Source organism: Loxodonta africana, chromosome X (genome assembly GCF_030014295.1).
Source record: "Loxodonta africana isolate mLoxAfr1 chromosome X, mLoxAfr1.hap2, whole genome shotgun sequence".
Lineage (NCBI taxonomy): Eukaryota > Metazoa > Chordata > Mammalia > Proboscidea > Elephantidae > Loxodonta > Loxodonta africana.
Window position 1 is genome coordinate 34,656,569 of NC_087369.1, and position 22,267 is coordinate 34,678,835.

General features: G+C 38.2%; 1 protein-coding gene across 5 annotated transcripts in view; it reads right to left on the reverse strand.

The window, feature by feature from the left end:
• TAB3 (TGF-beta activated kinase 1 (MAP3K7) binding protein 3) overlaps window positions 1-22,267 on the reverse strand; it is a 65,429-nt gene that overhangs the window by 27,804 nt on the left and 15,358 nt on the right. The window contains exons 1-3 of one of the 5 annotated variants that reach the window (XM_003420182.4): window positions 19,119-21,888; window positions 15,434-15,517; window positions 3,778-3,969 (exon numbers count right to left, since the gene is read on the reverse strand). In XM_003420182.4, the coding sequence (XP_003420230.1) occupies window positions 3,778-3,879 (102 nt within the window). In that variant the 5' untranslated portion in view covers window positions 3,880-3,969; window positions 15,434-15,517; window positions 19,119-21,888. The other 4 variants (XM_023539129.2, XM_023539132.2, XM_023539128.2 and 1 more) reach the window with 4 other exon arrangements.

Sequence of the window (22,267 nt, forward strand, 5' to 3'; positions counted from 1 at the left end):
TTTTCAAAAGTCATTGAAACAACCAAAGGAGAAAAAAAATACAACGAAATTCCAAAAGCAGCCAAAACAAAGTTCTAAAGCAACCTTCATTTTTATTTTAACCAAATTTATCCCTATATAACTTCAATTGTCTGTATCACTATGAAAGATTTAAGGTAAACAAAGAAATCAGTAAAAAAGACACATCTACATTTTGAACTATGGCCCCATGACTTTGCCAAAGTCTCCATTACCTTAGTGAAATTCATTCATACCTCCACTGTCTCAAAAGGTTTTGCCTGCTGAAAGGCAGCTTGGCATACTTCCAAAATAATTTAATGATTTGAAATTTTTGAGTTATGCACACACACAAGGATGGTAATAGCAAACTGACATTTTAGAAGTTCCAAGAGACAGAAATCAAACTAAAAAGATTCCCTCTTTTTTAAAATGTAATAAAAAGTATATAAAATAAAAATTTTCCATTAAAATATAGACTTCTGAACTATTTATTAGCCTAAAAAAGATATTATTCATTCCCTTTGAAATAATCTCTAAAAATTTCTCAATCAGCATGACCTTCTCTGTAGCTCATAAATATATACACATTATTGTATATTTGTACATTTTGGGGAAAACTACATTTTATATAAGAACAGGACATACAGTGCTGCAATTTTAGAGCTGGGAGAACTCTGAGAGTTCATCTACTCCAGCTCAACTCACAGACACCTAGGAAATACATGGCTCAACAACAGGCACTAGTTACCTAGGGTTAACTCTCCCGTTCTAGGCTCTTGGTCTCTTGATTCCTGGCGCCCTTTTCACTATAACACAGTCCTTTCAAGGAAGAGAATGTTAGGCTAAAAGTAAATCATTATACTGGGGCTTTAGGAAGTAAAAGAAGGTTCAGTCAATAAACCTTTACAAAATGAATTATCAGAAATTTAAAGAATTGGCTTTGTCAATATTTCATAAATAATTTACATCCTTTTCCTTATATAAAGCTCTTGATACTGAAATTCAAATACTTTTTAAAACACGGTGAGTCACAGAAAAAAGTATTTATTGAACTTAAGAAGAAAATAATTAGAACTCAAAGATTTGGCCTTTCCTTATCCTGCTTGAGAATCATGATGAAAAACGGAGAGAAGCTACACGTTAAAAAGTAAATTTGCAGCCAAAGGATTCAAACTGATTCAACCAGAAAATGTCACGGTCAGATATCTAAAAGAAAGAAAATATAAAAAGCGAAAATAAAATGTCTCCTTTAAGTTTTTTACAAACCTAGGGATTAGCAGAAAACAAAAGTTAGAGTTCCATTTGAGTCTACAATCGTGGATGCTTTATTAGTCGGTATTTTTATTAATAACCCTGAAATTTCCTGTTTTCTACACTGAATTAACCAAAAAAACCCCAAACCCGCTGTCACTGAGTCGATTCCGACTCATAGCCACCCTATAGGACACAGTAGACTGCCCCATAGTTTTTCCAAGGCTGTAAATCTTTAAGGAAGCAGACTGCCACACCTTTCTCCTGCAGAGCAGCTGGTGGGTTGGAATCATTGACCGTCTGGTTTGCAGTTGAGCGTTTTAACCACTGCACCATCAGGACTCCTTACATTGAATTAGGTAGCCTAATTAGTATCTAGTGTCTTTGCAAAAAGGATTCAAATTCAAAATGATACAAAGCTGGATTTCTCAGCCTATTCAAATGCATGTCTACATTGACAAACTGAGTAAATTTTCCTATGAAAAGAAATTTAAAACCACAAAGACAAGTTATTTAAGGACATCTTTTTGGAAGTACTGTAAAAATACCACCAGAGTAGATTCAAATGTTATATTTGACCTGCTAAAATTTTTCTTAGTGGATAAAAAAATTATCGAACAGGAAATAAGAATGGTTAAAGAAATCAAAATTGTTTAGTTGGATAAAGATGTCAGAATTTTTAAGGAGGCATATATGAACAGTTTTCGAAGGACGGAGGCAAAAAAAAGGCATCATACTCCTAAAATATGATCCAAAGAGAAGCCTTAAAAGCTTGTGTAATAAAATGTCAACTACTGAGTTTCACACATTTTAATGCAAAAGAGATACCTTCCAGAGAGTAGTGGTAAATCTCCACATCCATATTAACCCAAAGGGAAAAACTCAGGATGATGTTTTTGTTGCATATAGTAAGTTATCAGTAAATATTCAATGAGTTGAACTTAAAGTTCCATTCCTTCAGTTTAGTTAAGGGAGATGAAGACACTGGGTCATGAAAAACTACAGGTAATAAGGGATGAATAATTAAACAAACAAATAAGGTCATAGCTAGGTGGGGCCCCTAGGATTGGTGAGGAAGGTGATTGGTGATTGCTAGGAAATGATTTAAACAAGAAACCTCACTCCTTCTTGGTTTCACTCTAGTGGGAAGTACCTTGTTTCTTTCAGAAACCAAAATGGGGTCAAGAGCTAAGATTGGAATGTGAGTTAGAAAAAAAAAAAGGTAGACTAACACAAAAACCATAAGCTCGAAGGTCTAGAGCTAGTAAGAGCACCTGTGAACAAAGGAAGCGCCTTTGTTACCACCAGCTTCCATGGGTCTCTAGTTTCACCTGTACGGTTAAGCGCCCCCCTGAGTCACTCACACTGTAATAAGGCAGAGTTTGAACACAAGTACTGACTGTGTGGAGACCCTGGTGGTGAGTGGTTAAGTGCTACAGCTGCTAACTAAAAGGTTGGCAGTTCAAATCTACTGGGCACTCCTTGGAAACTCTATGGGACAGTTCTCCTCTGTCCTACAGGGGCCACTATGAGTCAGAATTGACTCGACGACGGCAATGGGTTTGGCCTTTTTTTTTCTTTTGGTAGTGACTGTGTGAGGAAGACCAGTGGGCAGGCTAGAAGTGCTGCTGCCAAAGGTCAACTGAATAGGGAAATGCCATAGTCCAAAGCAGAGACCTTGTGAAGGATGATGCAAAACTCAATTTAAGGAGCCTTAGGTCTGTTTCTTTGTTGCCTCTTTAGTGGGAAGACACATTCTCTACCAGAAAACTATTTCAATAGAAGACAGCAACTCAAAGGGCATGTGATTAAACTAAAGAAAATAGGCTTAAAACTCAAAATTAGACTTTAGTAAGCACCTGACAACTGGAAAACCAGTAAGAAAGGTGGTGGAATGTCTACAGATTTTTAAAAATTGGCTCAAAGTATATGTTGTTGCTGTTGTTTGGTGCCGTCCAGTCGGTTCTGACTCATAGCAAACTTATGTATAACAGGACGAAATGTTGCCTGGTCCTGCTTCATCCTCACAATCATTGCTATGTTTGGGCCCTAGGATATTATAATGATAACATCTGACATTCAACTGTAAGGATTTGGGAACTGATGGCACAACCCAAAAAATTCAAAAAGTGAAAAGTAAGGACATTTTTTTTTTTCCTTTCACACATGCCTTCACTCTTTTCTCTAAATTAGCGGTGCTCCATGGGGAGAGATTTTGCAAGAGATTTGGCAATGTCTGGAGACATTTTTGGTTGCCACAACTCATGGGGGAAGGGACTTGCTATTGGCATCTTGTGGGCAGAGGCCAGAGATGTTGCTAAACATCCTACAATACACAGGATAGCCCCCACAACAAAGAATTACCAACCCGAAATGCCGATAGTGCCAAGTTGAGCAATCTTGCTCTAAATGTTTCCCCCTACACACGCACACACAAGAAAACAAAGTTCTAGTCACCACAGCACAAAACTAGTTCTAATAAGTAGAAACATAACTTAACCTCACTAGTGCTGGTAGATAATCTACCTGTAACATGCACTGAGACACCACACCCTCTGGAATCTCCGGGAAACGTTGTCGGAGATCATGGAGAACCTGAATATCAAGCTGTGGACTGCTTTGCGCCATGCCAGAGTAAATGGTGATCAAGTTTCTCTGAGGGAATGGATGTTAACTGGCCTTCCAGTAGCAATGATCTTCGAACACCGCAGTCATTTTCTACTGAAAGAAATTAAAGTGCAGTTAAATTTAATTACACATTTCAAAAAATTTTATTCAAATAGTTATCAGCAACTATATTAAAATAGAAAAATCTAAAATTAGTATACCTAACTCCAAAGTTGGAAAATCGACAAATTCAACTTAGCCAGGCTTTTCTGATGTAATATAGCCAATCAGTGGTTAAAAAACAAACAAAAAAACAACTTCAGTTCCATTTTAATAATAATAATAATAAAGCAGCAGCAAGATGAAAAATGCAGAGTAGCATTATTTGGCAACCATATTTTTCTAGCCTTGAGAAATTTTACTTATCTATATGTAATCACTCTTGTTTTCCCAAGGGTTATCGTATTATTGCTCTAAAGCAGAGTACTCATTTTGATGTCTGAAATAATAAAACCTTCATGAAATTCGGACTGAACAATAATAGCACAAAGCACACCTGTCCCATATGCCTTGCGTTCTCCCTGTACTTTGAAGCCACAAGGCTTGAATTTGAAGACTGAGTAAAGGAAACCCAATGTCTAAATCAAACAACTGGGCAAACAAAAATGGAAACGTACAATCCTTTGTTTTCAACAATGATACTGGTGGCTAATCATTAGCCAGACCTGCCCAGCTAGGCTCTCACCTAATTCTGGTGCCACCAGCACAGGTACTAAGAAGGCATGACTTGGGGGTACAGTTTGAGTAGAGGAAACTGACCCTCAGAACCTTTAATCATGCCATTGCTGGAGCAACGTAGAGAACCTCAGAGAATATCTGGAAAAAAAATGTTTAAGGAAAATACTGAATTACTTTTGCTGGCTTATAACTAAGTAGATAATTAAAAAATAAAGACCATATAATCTCAAATCTGACTTTCATTATAGGCAGGGAATTTCATTTTGCACGCCATCTGTTGACTTTTACTGGGTGTCTAGCTCTCTCTCTTCCCTCTTCCAAGCCAAGATTCTCAAAGGGCTACATATACTCTTTATATCTACAGGATGGCAACAAAGCCCCATGAATACTACTCTGCCCCCCATGAATACTACTCTGCCTTAAAAAAACCTAAAAAGAGCTATTAGGGATGCTTTAATGACTTCTGGAGCCCTGGTGGCACAGTGGTTAAGTGTTTGGCTGCTAAGCAAAAAGTCAGCAGTTCGAACCCACCTGCCGCTCCTTAGAAACCCTGTGGGGCAGTTCTACTCTGTCCTATAGGGTCACTATGAGTTGGAATCGACTTGATGGCAACGGGTTTGGTTTTAATGACTCCTAACCATCAACATGGGAGATGTCTAAAGAACATGATGAAATATTAAAATGCAGGAGGCGAACATGGATAACTTTTGATTTGCATGCATATGGGTTTATGGCTACCTTGTACTACTCTGCTCCTGCAATTCGCTCCTTAGTCTGCTCTAACCTGGCCCATGACACTGTTCCACTGAAACACTCCCCATCTCTCTGGCGCTAAATACTGAGGGTATCTTCTATCCCCTCTGACTTCTGCAACATCTGATGCTACTAATCACTCTCTCTCTCTTTTTTTTTTTTTTGCAATGCTCATTCTGTTTTCAGCCTCTGGAACATCACAGTAACCTGGCTTCTTCCTACCTCTGTTGTCACTTTAATGTTGGCATTTCCCTGGGTTTTGCCCTAGGCTGCCTCCTCTTCTCATTCTACACCCTCTTGCCTTGTGATCACATCCACTACTAAGGTTTCAATAGCATTTAAAGGCTGATGATTCCCAATTTGTAAGCATCATGCTCTAAGACTCCTGACACATATAGTCAACAGCCTACCACACAGCACCATCTGGATATGCCCAAAGGTATCAGTCAACATGTCCAAAAAGGAACTCATCTCCTCACCAGAGCCCTTCCCCAAATGTTCCCTGTTCAGTCCATGAAAGTCACGAGCATTCCCTCAGTTAACAAAACCATAAATCAGAAAGCATTACTTACCATTAGTCAGGTCACATCTGAATACTGTTCTTGTCAATTGTGTTGCAGTTAACTTCCTGCCCCTGGTTTTGCCTTTCTTCACACCACAGCCAGAGTATTTGTTTTCTAAGATGCAAATCTGAGCATATCCCCTCTGCTCTCTGCATTCCAACCAAATGGAACCATGTGTGGTCCTAGGCATGAATGTGCCACGCTCCCTCCTTGCATGGCATCAGCCCATGATCATCCATCCATATGAGACACTGTTGTCACCCCCCGCCCCCATACACACACACCATTTTCCCAGTCCTATTTATCCTGTACATGCTGGTTTTGGTAAGACTTCCTCTAAAGAGGCTTCCGCTGACACACCCCCTCCCCATAGTCCTGCTGTCACGCCTGGCCCCCACCTACACCGTGCTATAGGACCCACCACTCTGCTGCTACGGTAGCACTTAACACTCTATACTGAACCACCTGTAGCTCCACCTAGAATGTGGTGTTATGTCAGAGAGTGAAAAAATACATTCAAAAAATGATGGGAACATGTCACAAGGCTTGGGAGTCAGCTTGAAAGGGCTCTGGTCAAATCTGTGACAATTTGAGCATTAAAATAATTAGGAACAGTAATGAATTACATACCTTTGGAAAAAAGAAATCCATGTGCCGATATCAAAAACAAACGGTCTGTTAAATACATACACACATAGATGAGGGAGAAGGGAAGACCCTTGCTTATAGTGGAGTAACTGGTAAATAGGCAAGGGAATGCTAGAGCAGGAAAAATCATCATTCTGCAGCCAGCATAGTACAGACTGGCTCAGGCAAGAATCATCAAGGAATGCTAGATTTAGGGGAAAATTATGATGAAGAGTAAGATATATGCATAGTCTTAAAGTCTCTCTCCAAAGATTATTAGTTGCAAGGGGGAAAAATGTAATGAGACAGTGAATAAATTGAACATCTTGACTGGGTGCTCAAAACTGACATCACCAATGAGGGACAGATGGACAGTGTGCAACTCCAGATGGGATACCCTGAGAAAGGCACATCACTCTACAGTATTCCAATCAGGAATGCATAACCTAAAACTACTCAAGGAAATATCAGACAAACCCCAAATGAGAAACCGTCTATTAAAACAAAAAAAGGGGGGGGGATGTCATCTTAAAAAATGTCAATGTCATAAAAGACAAACGCTGGAAAAAATGTTCCAGGCTGAAGGTGATAGAGACATGACAACTAAATGTAATATCTGATCCTAAAGGAGGAAAATGTTATTAAAAGAAATTAATGGATCAACTGACAAAATTGAAATGTGGATGTCAGCTAAGTTTATTGACTGTACTGAATAGGTATCTGTCCTGTGGTTATACATAAGAAAACCAGAAAACTGAATCCATTGCCATCGAGTCGATTCCGACTCAGAGCAACCATATAGGACAGAGTAGAACTGCCCCATATGGTTTCCGAGGAACAGCTGGTGGATTCAAATTGCAAACCTTTTGGTTAGCAGCCAAGCTCTTAACCATTGCGCATTGCGCCACCAGGGCTCCTATATATGAGAATGCCCCTATTTTTAGGAATTATGCGATGAAACATTTAGGAGTAAAGGGCCTGATGTAGGTAACTGGCTCTCAAATGGTTCAGAAAAAATAAATATCTTATGTATGAATATGTGTGTTTATACAAACAAGCACATACATGTGTGCATGTGCACACATATACACAGAAAACAAACAAACAATGAAAAATGTTAACAGGTAAATCTGGATAAAGGATATATGGGGGTTTTTTGTATTCTTTTTATTCTTGCGGCTCTTCTGTAAGTTGAAAATTATTTCCAAATACGAAGTAAAAAAAAAAAAAACAAAACCAATTAACCAAACGAAAACCTGTAGTTCCCTTCAGGGTCTGTGCCTTGCTCACTACTGCATTTCCAGGGCCTAACCCAGTGCCTAGTCACGTATTTGTTAAATGGTGAAGAATAGCTTTTACTATACTAAACCCATCTAGCTAAGAACATAGATTTAGGTAAAACACTCTTCATACTCAAAAATATACAGATAAACCTTTAGACGGACTTTGTCCCTTACATCCTGCCTTCCCCCCGCCAAAACTGGGGGAGCAGGGACCACCAATGTAGGATGATTTGTGAATGATTCGGAAAAAAGAATAGGGTGAAGCTGCTGAATCAATGGGTACCTTTTCCCAGTTTGTCTCTTTTGAAATATTCCAAATTTGAAACATTAAGAGATTCTACCAGATTAACAATCCAGTCTTTAAAATATAAATTAGTTCAAATTCCTTAGTGTTAATTTAACTTTTTTGTCCAACAGAGTTTGAATTATCCATCATTTTGATCAAAACAGACATAACTTGCCATCTTCACAGTAAAAAAAACTATAATTTGCACTAGCCAGAGAGCTGTAACTTGATTAATAACCTTGCCATGCCACTGAAGCTCTAACATAGTGCTGGCCAGTAAAACCACAATGCAAGTCACACACAGCATTTGAAATGTTGTAGTAACCATGCTAAAATTGTAAAAAGAAACGTGAAATTAATCTTCATATATTTTATTTAACCCAATATACCTAAAATATTGTTTTAATGTGTAATCAATATAAAAATTACTGAAGTTTTTTTTTTCAAGCTAAGTCCTTGAAATTCAGTGTGTATTTTAAACTTCCAAAGAAAACCAAACCCACTGCCATCAAGTCAATTCTGACTCATAGCACCCCTACAGGACAGAGCAGAACTACCCCCACAGGGTTTCAAAGGAGTGGCTGGTGGATTTGAACTGTCGACCTTTTGGTTAGCAGCTGAGCTCTTAGCCACTGTGCCACCAGGGCTCCGTCTCAATTCAGACTGGCCAGGTTTCAAGAGCTCAGCAGCCACATGTGGTTGGTTAGTGGCTACCTTACTGGACAACGCATTCTAAGGCTTCAAAAACACAGTTTTACAGTAAAGTACCACGTGTATTTTTGTATTTAATCTCAGAGAATACAACTAAAATGAAACAGTCTCACATAGTACCTTGTGATATTATACATTAGGATATGATGCAGATAAAAACATAATTTATTATTGTCCATATATGTCCACGTACGCAACAACTGCAAAATATAGATTTTGTTTCTTAACGATATTACAGTGGGCTGCTACTTTTTATACGATATTCAAGTGATTAATGATAATTTTAGGATTTTCATTTAAATGACAGCCTGAGACCTAAAACTTTAAGATTTCTTTCTTCAGTATCTCCTTTGAGAGGATATAGTTAACCAGGCGCAGGGCCTAGCGCAGGCTAGGTGTTCGGTAACTATTTTTTAGATGAATGAGAAAACTGGGATTCATTGAACTTAATGGTAAGAATGATCTCCAGTAATCAAATCTGCCTGTATTTATGAATATGATAAAAGGTTTCCTATCTAGAAATGACTTCTCAATACCTGAGGGGCCAACCACATTAAAAATACTTTATGGCTATTTAATCATCTTCAATAAACGGCCTCTGAAGCACCCAAAGGCTTAACTCAAGCTTTCCTAGTGGCTCCAAAGAATGGTTTTACTCATTTTCCAACCCTAATTACAAGTCTTTAAAATACAGGGGGAATACAGGTGCCTTTTTATGAGAAAGAGAAAAGGTGACAAGGATAAGCAAGAACAGACAGGTTTCAGGTGTCAAGAGCTTGGGATGCATGTAATTTAGAGCTCTTAGGAGCTGCTAGCTCTCTGCTAGCTTTGGCAGCCTTCAGAAACCTCAGCTGCTACCAAGGACAAAGTTACCCTTAATTTTATCATTCTTCTTATTAGCTGCCATTTACTGAACAATTCGGAACCGACTCGACAGCACTGGGTATGTATGTATGTATACTGAACAATTATGTCCTGAAAGTAACTATGGTCATCTCCATTTTACAGATAACAATACACTCTCAGAGAATAAGCATATGGCAGAATTGTGACCCAAATCCACACCTGCCTTCTCCAAAGTCTGTGTTTCTTCCACTGTCATTGACAGATTATCAAGGACATTTCCAGTAGTGATGAGCACCTTCAAAGACAGCAAACCCTCATTGGTTTATCATCAATAAATAGGGGGTTACAGGTGTGAAAGGAGGTGAAGGGCTGAGGGAGTAGGAAAGAATTCTTGTGCAAATAAGTTACCTATTTTGACATGCACAAGAAGCAGAGCTAAAGGGAAGAAGTTGTGTTTTGGGGTTTGTTTTTTTTTTTCTCCAATCGTTACAAATACTTGTCTTTGAACAAAACCTATTAAAACTTCTTTGAAATTGAAGCCAACAACTTATACAACCACAAAGATGGTTGCTATCTGAAAAGATGACTAATAGTAAACCTACTTTACACTACAAGTAGGAATCCAAACTGATAAAAAAAACTTACTCTTTCTAAAGGGATTACGTATGTAATCTTAATAGTGGTTAGCACTGTGCCCTATACATTCATTCACACTAAGCACTAATTGACATGGATAATCGTTAAGTATTTCAGAGAAATGTACACATAGTGATTTCTTGACAATTGTAAAACATTAAAATACTTTTAAAAAAAAAAAAAAAGCCATTTCCTTTCTACTTACTGGGACATTTAGCCAACTGACAATTTACAAGCAGAAAATGTTCCAGCCAATAAGATGAGCCAGTTTTCTCAAAAACACAGTTTTACGGTAAAGTACCACACTGTATTTTTTTAATTTAATCTCAGAGAATACAACTAAAATGAAACAGTCTCACATAGTACCTTGTGATATTATACATTAGGGTATGATGTAGACTAAAACATACAATTTATTCTTGTCCATAAGTGTCGATGTATGCAACAACAATGCCAAATAAACATTGACTTTGTTTCTTAACAGCATTATAATGGGCTGCTACTTTTTCCACAATATTCAAATGATTAATGATAATTTGAGATCTTAAAACCAGGCAGAGTACTGAGCTATACGGGATAGACTAGGACGTGACCAAATTCCTGGGACAACCTGGAAACACTGCCAGGAAAGCATAGATGGCCACAGCTGTGGATTGTGCAGTGTGTACGTGGTAGCCCGAGATCAAGAAAGAAAAGATGCTGGAGGCATAAACCCTACAAGCAGCACATGGTTCAGGGGCCACATCAACCAGGAGATTCTGCAGGGTTCAGCCTTCAACTGATTGCCTGGCAGCTCTGCAGGGACTTCTGATTCAACAGAGACTGGGGACCCTGGTACTACATCTCCGCAGTGAATCACGCTCAGGCTTCCGCCAGTGTGCAGCGACCTCCTTAATCCACAAGTGCCGGCACCACGAGGTGCAGTGGGCTTTGTTCCTGAAGAAGCAGTTGCTAAGACTTTTCCCAGCAGGGTTCCTCCTCCCAATCAGAGGGGAAGCTCCCCCAGAGCTCTGCTCTGATGCCTCAATTCCCCAAACTCCAGAAAATGACCACAATACCTAGTGTTTTGTTTCCTTGACTTTTCTGAGCTCAGCGAATACACAGGGAGGTGCTGTTATGGCCCAGAGTGTTTTACCTCTGGCAGAATTTTAGCTCACTTCCTAAAATAACTATATCGGAGGTTGCAAACCAATAGTCTGTGAGTCGAATTCAGCCCACAGACCTGTTTGGTTTGGCCTCGGAAGGATTTAAAAAAAAAAAAAGTTGAGCCACATTTTAAAAGAGGGAGATTTCACATAAACTAGGATATCTAGCTTTTCTCAGAAAAATCAGAAGATCCAGCAGCCTAGGAAACAACTGGCTGAAGCTGAGGCACGGCTCCCCTTTAGAAAGGACATGCGCTCCCCAGTTTGCCTAGGTCCCATACTCCCTGTGGGCACTAAGGCGTAGCCTTGCTCACTCACTTCTATACTTGCTGGGTTTGTGACATCTGGAATGTGCTCTATACAGAGATTTAAAGATACCACTGTAAATATGAGTCTAGTCTAGTGTTTCTCAATGGCACGCTACTGACACCATAACTTTGGTGCAATAATTTCTCATTACGTGAGACTGCCCCATACATCACAGGGTGCTTAGCATCCTAGTCGCTCCTACTAAAGTCCCAGTAGCATCCCCAAAGGAGCCCCTAGAAAGAGAGTAATATCTCGGGTTGAGAACCACTACTACCAGCATGTTAAGTTTGGTGTGGTAAGCATTTCTCAGGTTTGAAGAAAAGGTAGCCTCGTCCTGAAGGGACTTTTAAGATTCAAAAAATACAGGAATCATTCATTTTCTGATTGGCCTGGCGCAGTAAAGACTGATGAATAAAAACCAGTATGTGTACTAGTATGAAGCTTTGGAGATTTCATCCATTTTCTTGCTCCTTGGGAGGTTCTGAGTTTAGATAACACTTACTGAGCCCTATCTATGTGCCAGGCACTACGCTAAGTGCTTTACCTCATTTAATCCTCACAATGATCCCATAATAATCAAATGAGAAAACTTACAGCTTATAAGGCTCAGTAATTTCCTTGCAGTCACACAATCAACAAATGGCAAAGCTAGGATACAAAACTTCAAGTCTGTGCTATTAGCCATTATTCTTCTGTACTTTGAGATACATGGTAAGACTTAGATGATGTTGCAATTTTTAAAGACAGTGTAAAGTTTAAACTAAAACTTGCTTTTAAACAGAAGAGCTTTTGAGCCAGTTCATGAGTCCTTCAAGTTAAACAGTAATAAGACACTGATACTGGAGCATAACACATCATCTTTTGCAGGCAGAGGTTAGAGTGTCAATTTCAGGATTTTTCGTGCATATATGTAAAGGTGCTACTATTTAACAAGGGAGAGACAGGAATATGATAGTTCTTATTTCCCCTAATGAGTCTTACAAATAATTTCTAAAATAATCATTCTACAGGATTTTTATTACAGTGAAGATCATTCTGAAAGAGTCCCATATTTGCTGCCTCCATCTCTTACTCTGTCATATTCTGAAAAGAGATATACTATGAGACCAAAATAATATTTATATTTCAAAAACCAGGAAAAAAATGTCAAGTTAAAGATAGCTCCCCAGAAACAAACAGAAGCATATTCAGATTAAATTTAAGGTTAACTCTCCTGAAATAAGTGTCTGTTTGCCAGCTTCCACTTATACAGGGCATATCATAAATGCTACGACTCCCTGATTTTCTCCACCAACCTCCTTAGGAAAATCAAAACATTTGGAATCTCCTTCTAATTATGAGGTCGGTAACAAAGAGGTAGGATGTTTAAAAATAAACATACAAAGTTTAATGCCCTTATAGTAAGTGGCATATGAAAGAAATAATGGGAAAGCCTTAAATCTCATGAATTCTAAATATTGCTCAATTAGGAATACTGATTTGGTGGTTGGGATAAAATGTTATCTAAATCCATTGCTGTCAAGTTGATTCCAACTCATAGCGACCCCATAGGACAGAGCAGAACTGCCCCATAGGATTTCCAAGGAGCGCCTGGTGGATTCAACCTGCTGACCTTTTAGTTAGCAGCCAAACTCTTAACCACTACATCACCAGGGTTTCCCAAAATGGCATCTAGGCTAGAGAAATCAAAGGTTTCCCTATAACAAAAGAAAAAAGTGACTTTAAAATACCTCAAGAACATTCTGGTAAAGGCAAAACTCTAGAGACAGTAAAAAGATCACTGTTTGCCAGCGGTATGGGGGGAGGTAGGGAGGGTTGATAGGTGAAGCACAGGGGATCTTTTAGGGAGGTGAAACTATTCCATATGGTACTATAATGGTAAATACATGAAAATTTGCATTTGTCAAAACCCACAGAACTTTCCTGCAAAGAAGAATAAAGTTTGCAAATTAAAAAAATTTAAAAAGCAAATTAAAAAAATCATTTAGGAGGTTAGGGGATCCCAGAAAGGAATGCAAACTATGACAAGAGAATCTAACTGTATAAAAATATATGTACATATATATGTATAAAATACTTAGGGGTGCTGACCTAACTGACTCTGGAAGTGAGTAGAGTCTGTAAGATTAAAGGCAAAAGGAACTTTACAACAGCACCGTACTCTACTCGATGAAGTCCTTTCCCCTGGGGGTACAGGTTAACAATTCTGATACTGTTATACACGTATACTGGAATCGAACAAGAAAGTAAATGGACAGCAGATGGTGGGAGCCAGGGTTCTCACTGTTGGAGTGGGAGGTTACAGTTGGAGATATCAGCATAAACTCACGTGTAGGTTAATACAGATACAGATGGTTACATATAGAAGTATTTATAGGTATGTGGATATACATGCCTGAGTTTACACATATATAGTTCCTTGCTCTGTCAGCTGAGAGGGCCTATAAGCAACAACACCTCAGTAACAACAAGCCCCTAGCACCCTGATCTTGGTTTTCAATATCGGTCTCCAATAAAGGAACCAGGGCTCCTTGAAGAAATGGCTGACGTTAGGGCTGGGGCAAGGAATATACAAGATGAGCCTAGAGCATCTAGTAGTGCCAGAAAGTAGTGTTTTATCAGCAAACAAAATAATAAGGGAATGTTAAAAGGACACAAGAGCCAACTGAAAGAGCTCCCAATGGCCAAAGCTGGGATAATCTGAGCAATAAAATAAAGTAGTATTAGATTTTATAACCAAAAATATAAAATAAGTATGTATGGGTCCATACTGATATAAGAAATGACTGAACAAATTAATAGGGAGAAGAGACAAATTTTCCATTCATCAGAATTCCAAATAATTTATGTAGATATTCCACCCTCAAGGAGATGGAGTATAACTCTCTACTCCTTAGCTGTGGGCTGCACATAGTGACTTCCTTCCAAGGAGTAGTTTGAAAAAGGGTGAGGGGGCGGGGGGAAGGTAACTTTACAGTGGAGAAACCTGACGAAGAGTATCTCGCCAGGTGACCCAGGGCAACATTGACAGTGGTAAATCACGTTGCTAGTATGTATTCTTGACATGGTGTGATGAAAATGGCACTTTACCTCTGTAGTCTTCCTCCCCAAAACCCAGACTAATCTTGAGAAAAACATCAGACAAATCCCAACTGAGGGACATCCCACAAAATACTGCCTGACAGTACTCCTCAAAACTGTCAAGATCATCAAAAACAAGGAAAGTCTAATAAACTGTCATAGCCAAGAGGAGCCTAAGAAGACATGACAACTAAATGTAATGTAGTTCCTGGATGTGATCCTGGCACAGATAAAGGACACTGCATAAAAAGTAAGGAGGCTGAACAACATGATGAGTGTAATTAATGTCACTAAACTGCACATGTGAACACTGTAGAAACGGCAAATGTTCTATCGCCTATATACTTATTACAATTAAAAAAAAATCCCTAAGGGAATCTGAATAAAGTATGGACTTAGTTAATAACAATGCATCAATACTGGTTCGTTAATTGCAACAAATGTACCACGATAATGTGAGATGTTAATCATACGATCATAGAGGAAACTGGATGTGGGGTATATGCGAATTCTCTGTACTATCTTGTCAATTTTTCTGTAAAATTAAATCTGTTCTAAAAAAAATAAAGCCTATTTAAAATAACATTAAAAAAATACCTCAAGGTGGTTTATGAGGCCTGGCACAGGAGTCTTATTCTCATCTCCAGCTCTGAAAGCACCTTCTTTTCAGTAGTCTGGAATCTAAAAAAAAAATGAGATGATTATTGTTTTGCTAACCCCCAAGATGACAAAAGCTCATGGACTTCTGGTGCCTTAAAGTGACAGCAAACAGGCTAGATCACACTTCCAGGGCAGGCAGTTCTGTCCCAAATATCATCATGTGCTGAATCTTCTTTTCTTTTAGGTCACAAATATTCTCTACAGTAACTAAATTCTACATTATCTCACAGAAGAGAGCAGCAGTTCAAAAAAAAAAAGAATCTACTGCTTGTTTCCTTAAGTCCCTTGCAGCCTACCTGGTTGTGACTTAGCATCCTCAGCCCTCCAGTCTTAAGCCAGGGCTTACTGACCATATATAAAATTTTTAATTGTATAGCTGAAATAGTATATAATTTTTTAAAGAAAATACTGACAATTATATAACCCATCTCTGTTCCATGGAGAGAAATGTACATAGAATAGTAGCCTTATTCATTTAACAGGTGAGCATGCCTTCTCCCCCAAATTTAGAGACTATCTTCGTTTTCAGCAAACCTGGCAATTCAATGTTATTTTTATCACTTTACAGCAAATGCTGACTTATTATGCATACGTTTCTAATTAATCTCCCCAATCAACTTCATTTTACAACCATGCACACACACACAAAAAACCCAAACCCGTTGCCGTCGAGTCGATTCCGACTCATAGCGACCGTAGAGGACAGGATAGAACTGCCCCCCAAAGGGTTTCCAAGGAGCACTTGGTGGATTCGAACTGACAACCTTTTGGTTAGTAGCATAGCTCTTAAACACTACGCCACCGGGGTTTCTACAGTAGACCTTAAATAACATAACCTTGTTTATATCATGTTTTTCAGCATGCTACTACACTTTTTCTTAATTTTTAATCTCTCACTTTATCTCGAATATTACCCAGAAAATGAACTTCAGTACTAACAAGAAGGACTTCGCACCTGCACGAATGCTGTTTTCTACCATGTGTAGTAGGTTTTTCCAATCTCTAATACAACAGTACAAAATTGTTCATGTTAACCTTCTACCATTCACTTCAATCAGCACAGTTTACTCGCCGTCCTAAATGCCTAAAAAGTCACTGTGTATTTATTGCTACTTTCAGAACTTGAAATAATATGTTTATTAACTTTCTATTCTCTATTTTTTTTTATTCTCCTCTAGGTTTTATCACTATAAATCCTGAGAGCAAAAACCAAACATGCTCTGTTGCCACAATTCCTTAAAAAAAAAACAACAAAAAAAACACCCACTGCCAGTACACACTAAATGCTTAGTATAAATGACAAAATATGACTTCAGAGATAATTGGAAGTCTAATCTGCTTTGGTCGAGGCATTCCAAGGTCTTTGTTGTGTCAACTATTAAATGGCATTATTTACAAAGAACAACAAGAAAACCTATTAGTGACAAATAACAGGGGGAGATAATCTCCGTATTTTAGTACTTAAAGAGACAGCTTAAAATAGTCCTTTTCAAACTGTGGGTTGTGATCTATTCATGAGTTGTCAAATAAATTTACTGGGTCATGACCAGTATTCAAAGAAAAAAAAAAAAAGAAACACAATAGCACCCTAATGAATGATTCATACATTGTAAGGGTAAATACTGTTTCTAAAACCTTGTTTCAGGGATGTGGGTGTAGGTGTGTGTACCTACTAGATCATGATTAAAATGTATTTCTTACTGTGGGTTGCTTTGAAAAATAAAGCTTAGGAGCATGGTTAAGTATTTTAGGTTATATAAGAAAAATATTTACTACTTTTCCGTTTTACTTTTTTTCTGAGCAGATGGTAGCTTTCCAATTGATAAACAAAGCAGAGTTGCTTGAGAAACCTCTGGATATGAAAGCTGAAGCAGCTTAATTCACGACGCTATGAATTTTTGTTGTGACTTTCTATCAAATGCAGTCTAAATTTGTTTAGGTAGTTCCTTTACATATATATAAGGAGCCCTGCCTTCTCAAAGATGAAAAAATCAGTCTTATTAAGCTAGAAATTCAAGACCACAAACTATGGAAATTACCTACTAGAAAGGTTTGAAAGATTAATAAAGATGCCATTTATAATAATTTAACAATTCCTAATCAGAAAATATCCCTGAATCCAATGCTCATTCAATAAAATCTGAGCACTCGGCACTAAGCTTGGAGATACAAATGGTCCGTGCCCGCTAGGTGAGAAAAACACACTGATAATTATAATAGAGTGGGGTTACGTGCTATAATAAGAAGCGGTCAGAAAAAGAAACAATTAAGGTAGGGGAAGGAGAGCTGAGGAAAGCTTCACAGAAAAGATGCCACCTAAGCAGGGTTGCAAAGATAAGTAGGACTGATGTTTTTCAAATAAAAACAATAGAAATATAAAGCTGGAAGGAACTCTATATGTTATCTAACCCAGTGGTTCTCAACCAGGGGTGGTTCTTCTCCCAGGGGACATGTGGCAATGTCTAGAAACATTTTTAATTGTCACAACTGGGGAAGGGTGCTACTGGTACCTGGGAGATAGAGGTCAGGGATACTGCTAAACATTCTACAATGCATAGGACAGCCCCTGATAACAAAGAATTATCCAGCCCAAAATATCAATAGCGCCGTCCTACCCAATACAATCCCCTTGTTTTACACAAGAAGATAACGAAGGCTAGAGGAGTTAAAATTTTTTGCTAAAAAGCCAAAATTATAAAACCTGCCTCATAAAACATCTTGTCCAGTATTTAATTCACAACACATACTGACATATTATTATAGAAGGAAACAGATGTTTTAAAAAGTAGGATTATTTTTATAAGGTGGAAAAACGAACTATCTAGAAATCAAAGCTGATATACATACAGCCTTTCTTGATACAGATCCACCAATGGCTCAAAACAAGAATTATATGATACAATACCATTAAAAATTATGCCCTTATTTGTTAAAATACTAGATTTATCATCTGTTCAACCAATTATTGAACATATATTTGAGAATAAGAAAAATTAAAATAAAAACTAGGAAGCTGGATGATAGGCATATACATACACAGAGTTACTCCTTGGGGCAGGCGTTTCAAATTCCAAATTCCACCAACTCCAACCACTGAGGGTCTGGGACCTGAGTGGTATTTAATAAAAAGAAACAAAAAACAAAAAACTCATTGCTGTCGAGTAGATACCGACTCACAGCTACCCTAAAAGACAGAGTAGAACTGCCCCATAAGGTTTCCACGGAGCGCCCAGTGGAATCGAACTGCCGACCTGTTTAGTTAGCAGCCATAGCTCTTAATCACTGCGCCACCAGGGCTCCTGGGCAATATTAGCCCCTTTTATTCAAAATCAACTGTTAGGAGATCCATTTACCCTTCCATTTACCAGTTAGTTTTCTAATAGCAAATGAACTGTCCAAAGAACTTGTAACTCCCACTGCTAAGCAGTTTGTAGTGGTCCTGATTTAAACACATGAAGTCATTTGAACATCTTTTATTTTTTCACCTTTGCCCTTAAATCCACAAAAGGAATGGGGTTATAAGTGGGGTGGGGGTGTAACAAATATATTAACAGAATTAGCGATATAATTTACTTTTTAATAAATAAATAACTACAGGAATACACAGATATATGACCCTTACCTCCAATTTTTTAATTGGTGAAATTTCAACTAAAATACCTTGTCCAGTCTGACGCACTATAATTCATGGTAAAAAACTTGAAGAGCAGACTGAAGACACTGTCCTAAAATGATTACTGTCCTAAAAAATGAAAGATGAAAGAGATAAGATGCAAACTCTGAAAGGTTTAAAAAAGCAAGCATGAGCAAGTGATAGTACGGATAACAGGTCATGAGAAAGCACGCAGCCATTTGTACACCTTTACTACCAGAAATTTCGGTGAGTGAAGTTTCTATTCAATAAATACTAAGGCAGAGTTCTCCTGACTGCCTGAGCCACCTTGCTCCCCACTTCAGTCACATCTAGGGAAGTTTGTGGCTTCAGAGACAGCGAGCAGAACATCCAACTGTGTCTTTGGCAAGTCATCGGGGTCCCCACAGCTTCCCATGATATACTTACTAGTCATTAAAATTTAATGAGTTTGATTACAAAACTGTACTGAGGCCCTTTAAAGGCCACGGTTCTTTAAAATTTTAATGGTGCCATACTGAGTCTGATTTATTCTCTAGTAAAGTAGAACTATTTAAATTCCCATACCCCAAGTGAACCACACCCTCACTGCAAGCCCCCAACAGTGAAAGGGCTATACTCGTTATTTTCTGCCATTTTTTGCTGCCCTACACCTTCACAGCTGATTTAGAACTGCTCACTCAGGACTGGGAGACCCTCCCCATAACCCCAAAATCCAACTCACAAAATCACCAACCCACCATTCAGGAATAACTTTAGCTTTCTCAAGAAGGAAGAAAAATACTTTGTTATAAGTCTAGTGAAATGATAGAAAGACTTTTCAGTTAAAGGAGAAAGTAGCATCTTAAGTCCCCAATTGGGGATTTTAACAACTCAACTGACTAGATATTGCAGGATAACTAACTCGCCCTAGTGGATGAGAAAGAAGTTCATCCATATAGCAAAATTTCAGCTAATAATTGCAGAAGTGAACAAAACAGAGCAAGCACAATTTTGCATCCTTTAATTAAATAACTAATTTTTGCAATGGTAATGAACGGATGACAAAACCATAGGTGAAAAGTTGGGCTTCATGAAAGGATCTGGCTATTCCACCTGAATCCGCTGATAAATCTTAGCCCCACGTGAAGTGAAATTACCAGACATTACGTGCCTCTTGATGTGTTATGAAGTGACAGCAAGTACTCTTGCTCCTCCTTCGAAAAAATATAATCTGAACCTAATTAAGCATATAGATCTAACTTTCAGTCCATGTAAAATACAGAGGATAATGGAGCAAGCTAAACATGAGGAGGAAGCAAGTAATCAGCCAAATTCTGGAGGTTAAAAAAAAAAAAGGGAGAGAGAAGACTGTTATAGATTAAAAGGAAACTGAAAGAAACTTTAGGGACATAATCACATACAATGAGTAGATCCTGTTTCAAAAGAACCAACCATAAAAAAATTTTTTTTTTTTTTAGTCAACTGAGGAAATGTGAACATGGACTAAGCATTACATAGGCTATTAAAAAGGCTATTAGGGATTGTTATTAGGTACACTGTAAACAATATGGATGATGACGTTGCAGCTATGTAAGAAAATGTGTCATTTCAGACATGTATCAAATTATTTAGAGGTGAAATAACATCTTGGACAGGCTTTAAAATACTCAGCAACAAGGGGGCAGGTGAAACAAGTATGGTGAAATATTGATGGTTGTGGCATCAGAGGTTCATTGAACTCTTTCATTTGTGTATATTTGGAGACATTCATGATAAAACATTAAAAAATAAGAACAATCAACTAGGAGTCATTACAGAGACCTTTAGGAATAAAAATAATGTATCCAAAATAATACTTGAAAGATGATAATTTTCATTATGTTTGCAGAGATTTCACAAAAGACAAGCTATAAACATAAAATTACTGAAGATTTCTCAAGGCAGTCCAAAGGCAAAATTCTTAAAACCCAAAGCCATTATATTTAAACATTTATCAAAAACTTATATGTAAGACCCTGCAATATGTGACAATAAAGCTAAGAAGAGTGACGTCCATGCCCTGTCCTCAAGCTTACTCTTGAGCTGGTCAAAAAAGAACATACACTGTACCCTGAAGACAGAGTTCAGAGAAGAGAGAGACCAGTTCAGGTAAAGCAAGTTTGTTGAAGAAAAATAATCAAAGTAGACAACAAAAAAGATGCAGGACTAAAAGAGAAGGGAAGAAAAAATACAAATGTTCTCAATCAGGAAATTCAAAAGATACTGGTACCAGCCAGAGTTCTAGCAACATTTTACAGCATGACCGATTTGTGAGTGGGGACAGGGAACAAACATAATGAATAAACTTCCAAGAAAAAAATCCTTAGGAATTAAAAAAAAAAATGTGCTTGAGAAAAAACGGAGTAATACCAAATTAGAGAAGGAGGTGTCCTCATACCCTAAAACATAGGTAACGGAAAATCATGTAACTGAATATGCTCCAAGTAAAGAAGGACATTTGAAATTCACAGGCCTAATGTAAGATAACTGTTTAAGGCTATCATTACCAGGGAATAGCAAAGGATGTTGAAAATGAGATATGAGAACACTGAGAAGTAGAAGCACCACCAGAAGTACCGGAACACTGACTCTACTGCTGGGAAAAAGGATCTGAGAGAGAAGAGATTTTTGCCTTCCCCAAGACTGGGAAGGATCAAATAAGATGTTGGCCAGGATCATTTCAAGGGTGACTGGAGAAGGAAAAAGGAAGCCTTACAGAAGATATCCAGTAAGGAAGTTGATAGAGAAGTTTGAGTTTAACCACAAGAAAGGGGCGGGGGGGGGGGGAGGCAAATGCATTGGAAAGAAAAAGAGGCAGCTTTTTTAGAATTAGAAAAATTGAAGTATGTCTAAAGAGGGGAAACCAAACCCGTTACCGCTGAGTCGATTCCAACTCATAAGGGACTGTGCATATGGAGATAAAGAGGGACTAATGGCAAAGCAAGCTGTCCAACAGGGCAGAAGAGGTGGCAGAGATGGTGGGACGACGTTCTGGAAGTGGGGCGGGAAGAGGGAGGAGGATGGGACATAGAGGAGTAATCTCCCAGTTGTCTCAATCTTCAGGACATGAGTCATGGGGTCATGATATTACATGGCTTACAGAAAGAAGAAAGCATAAA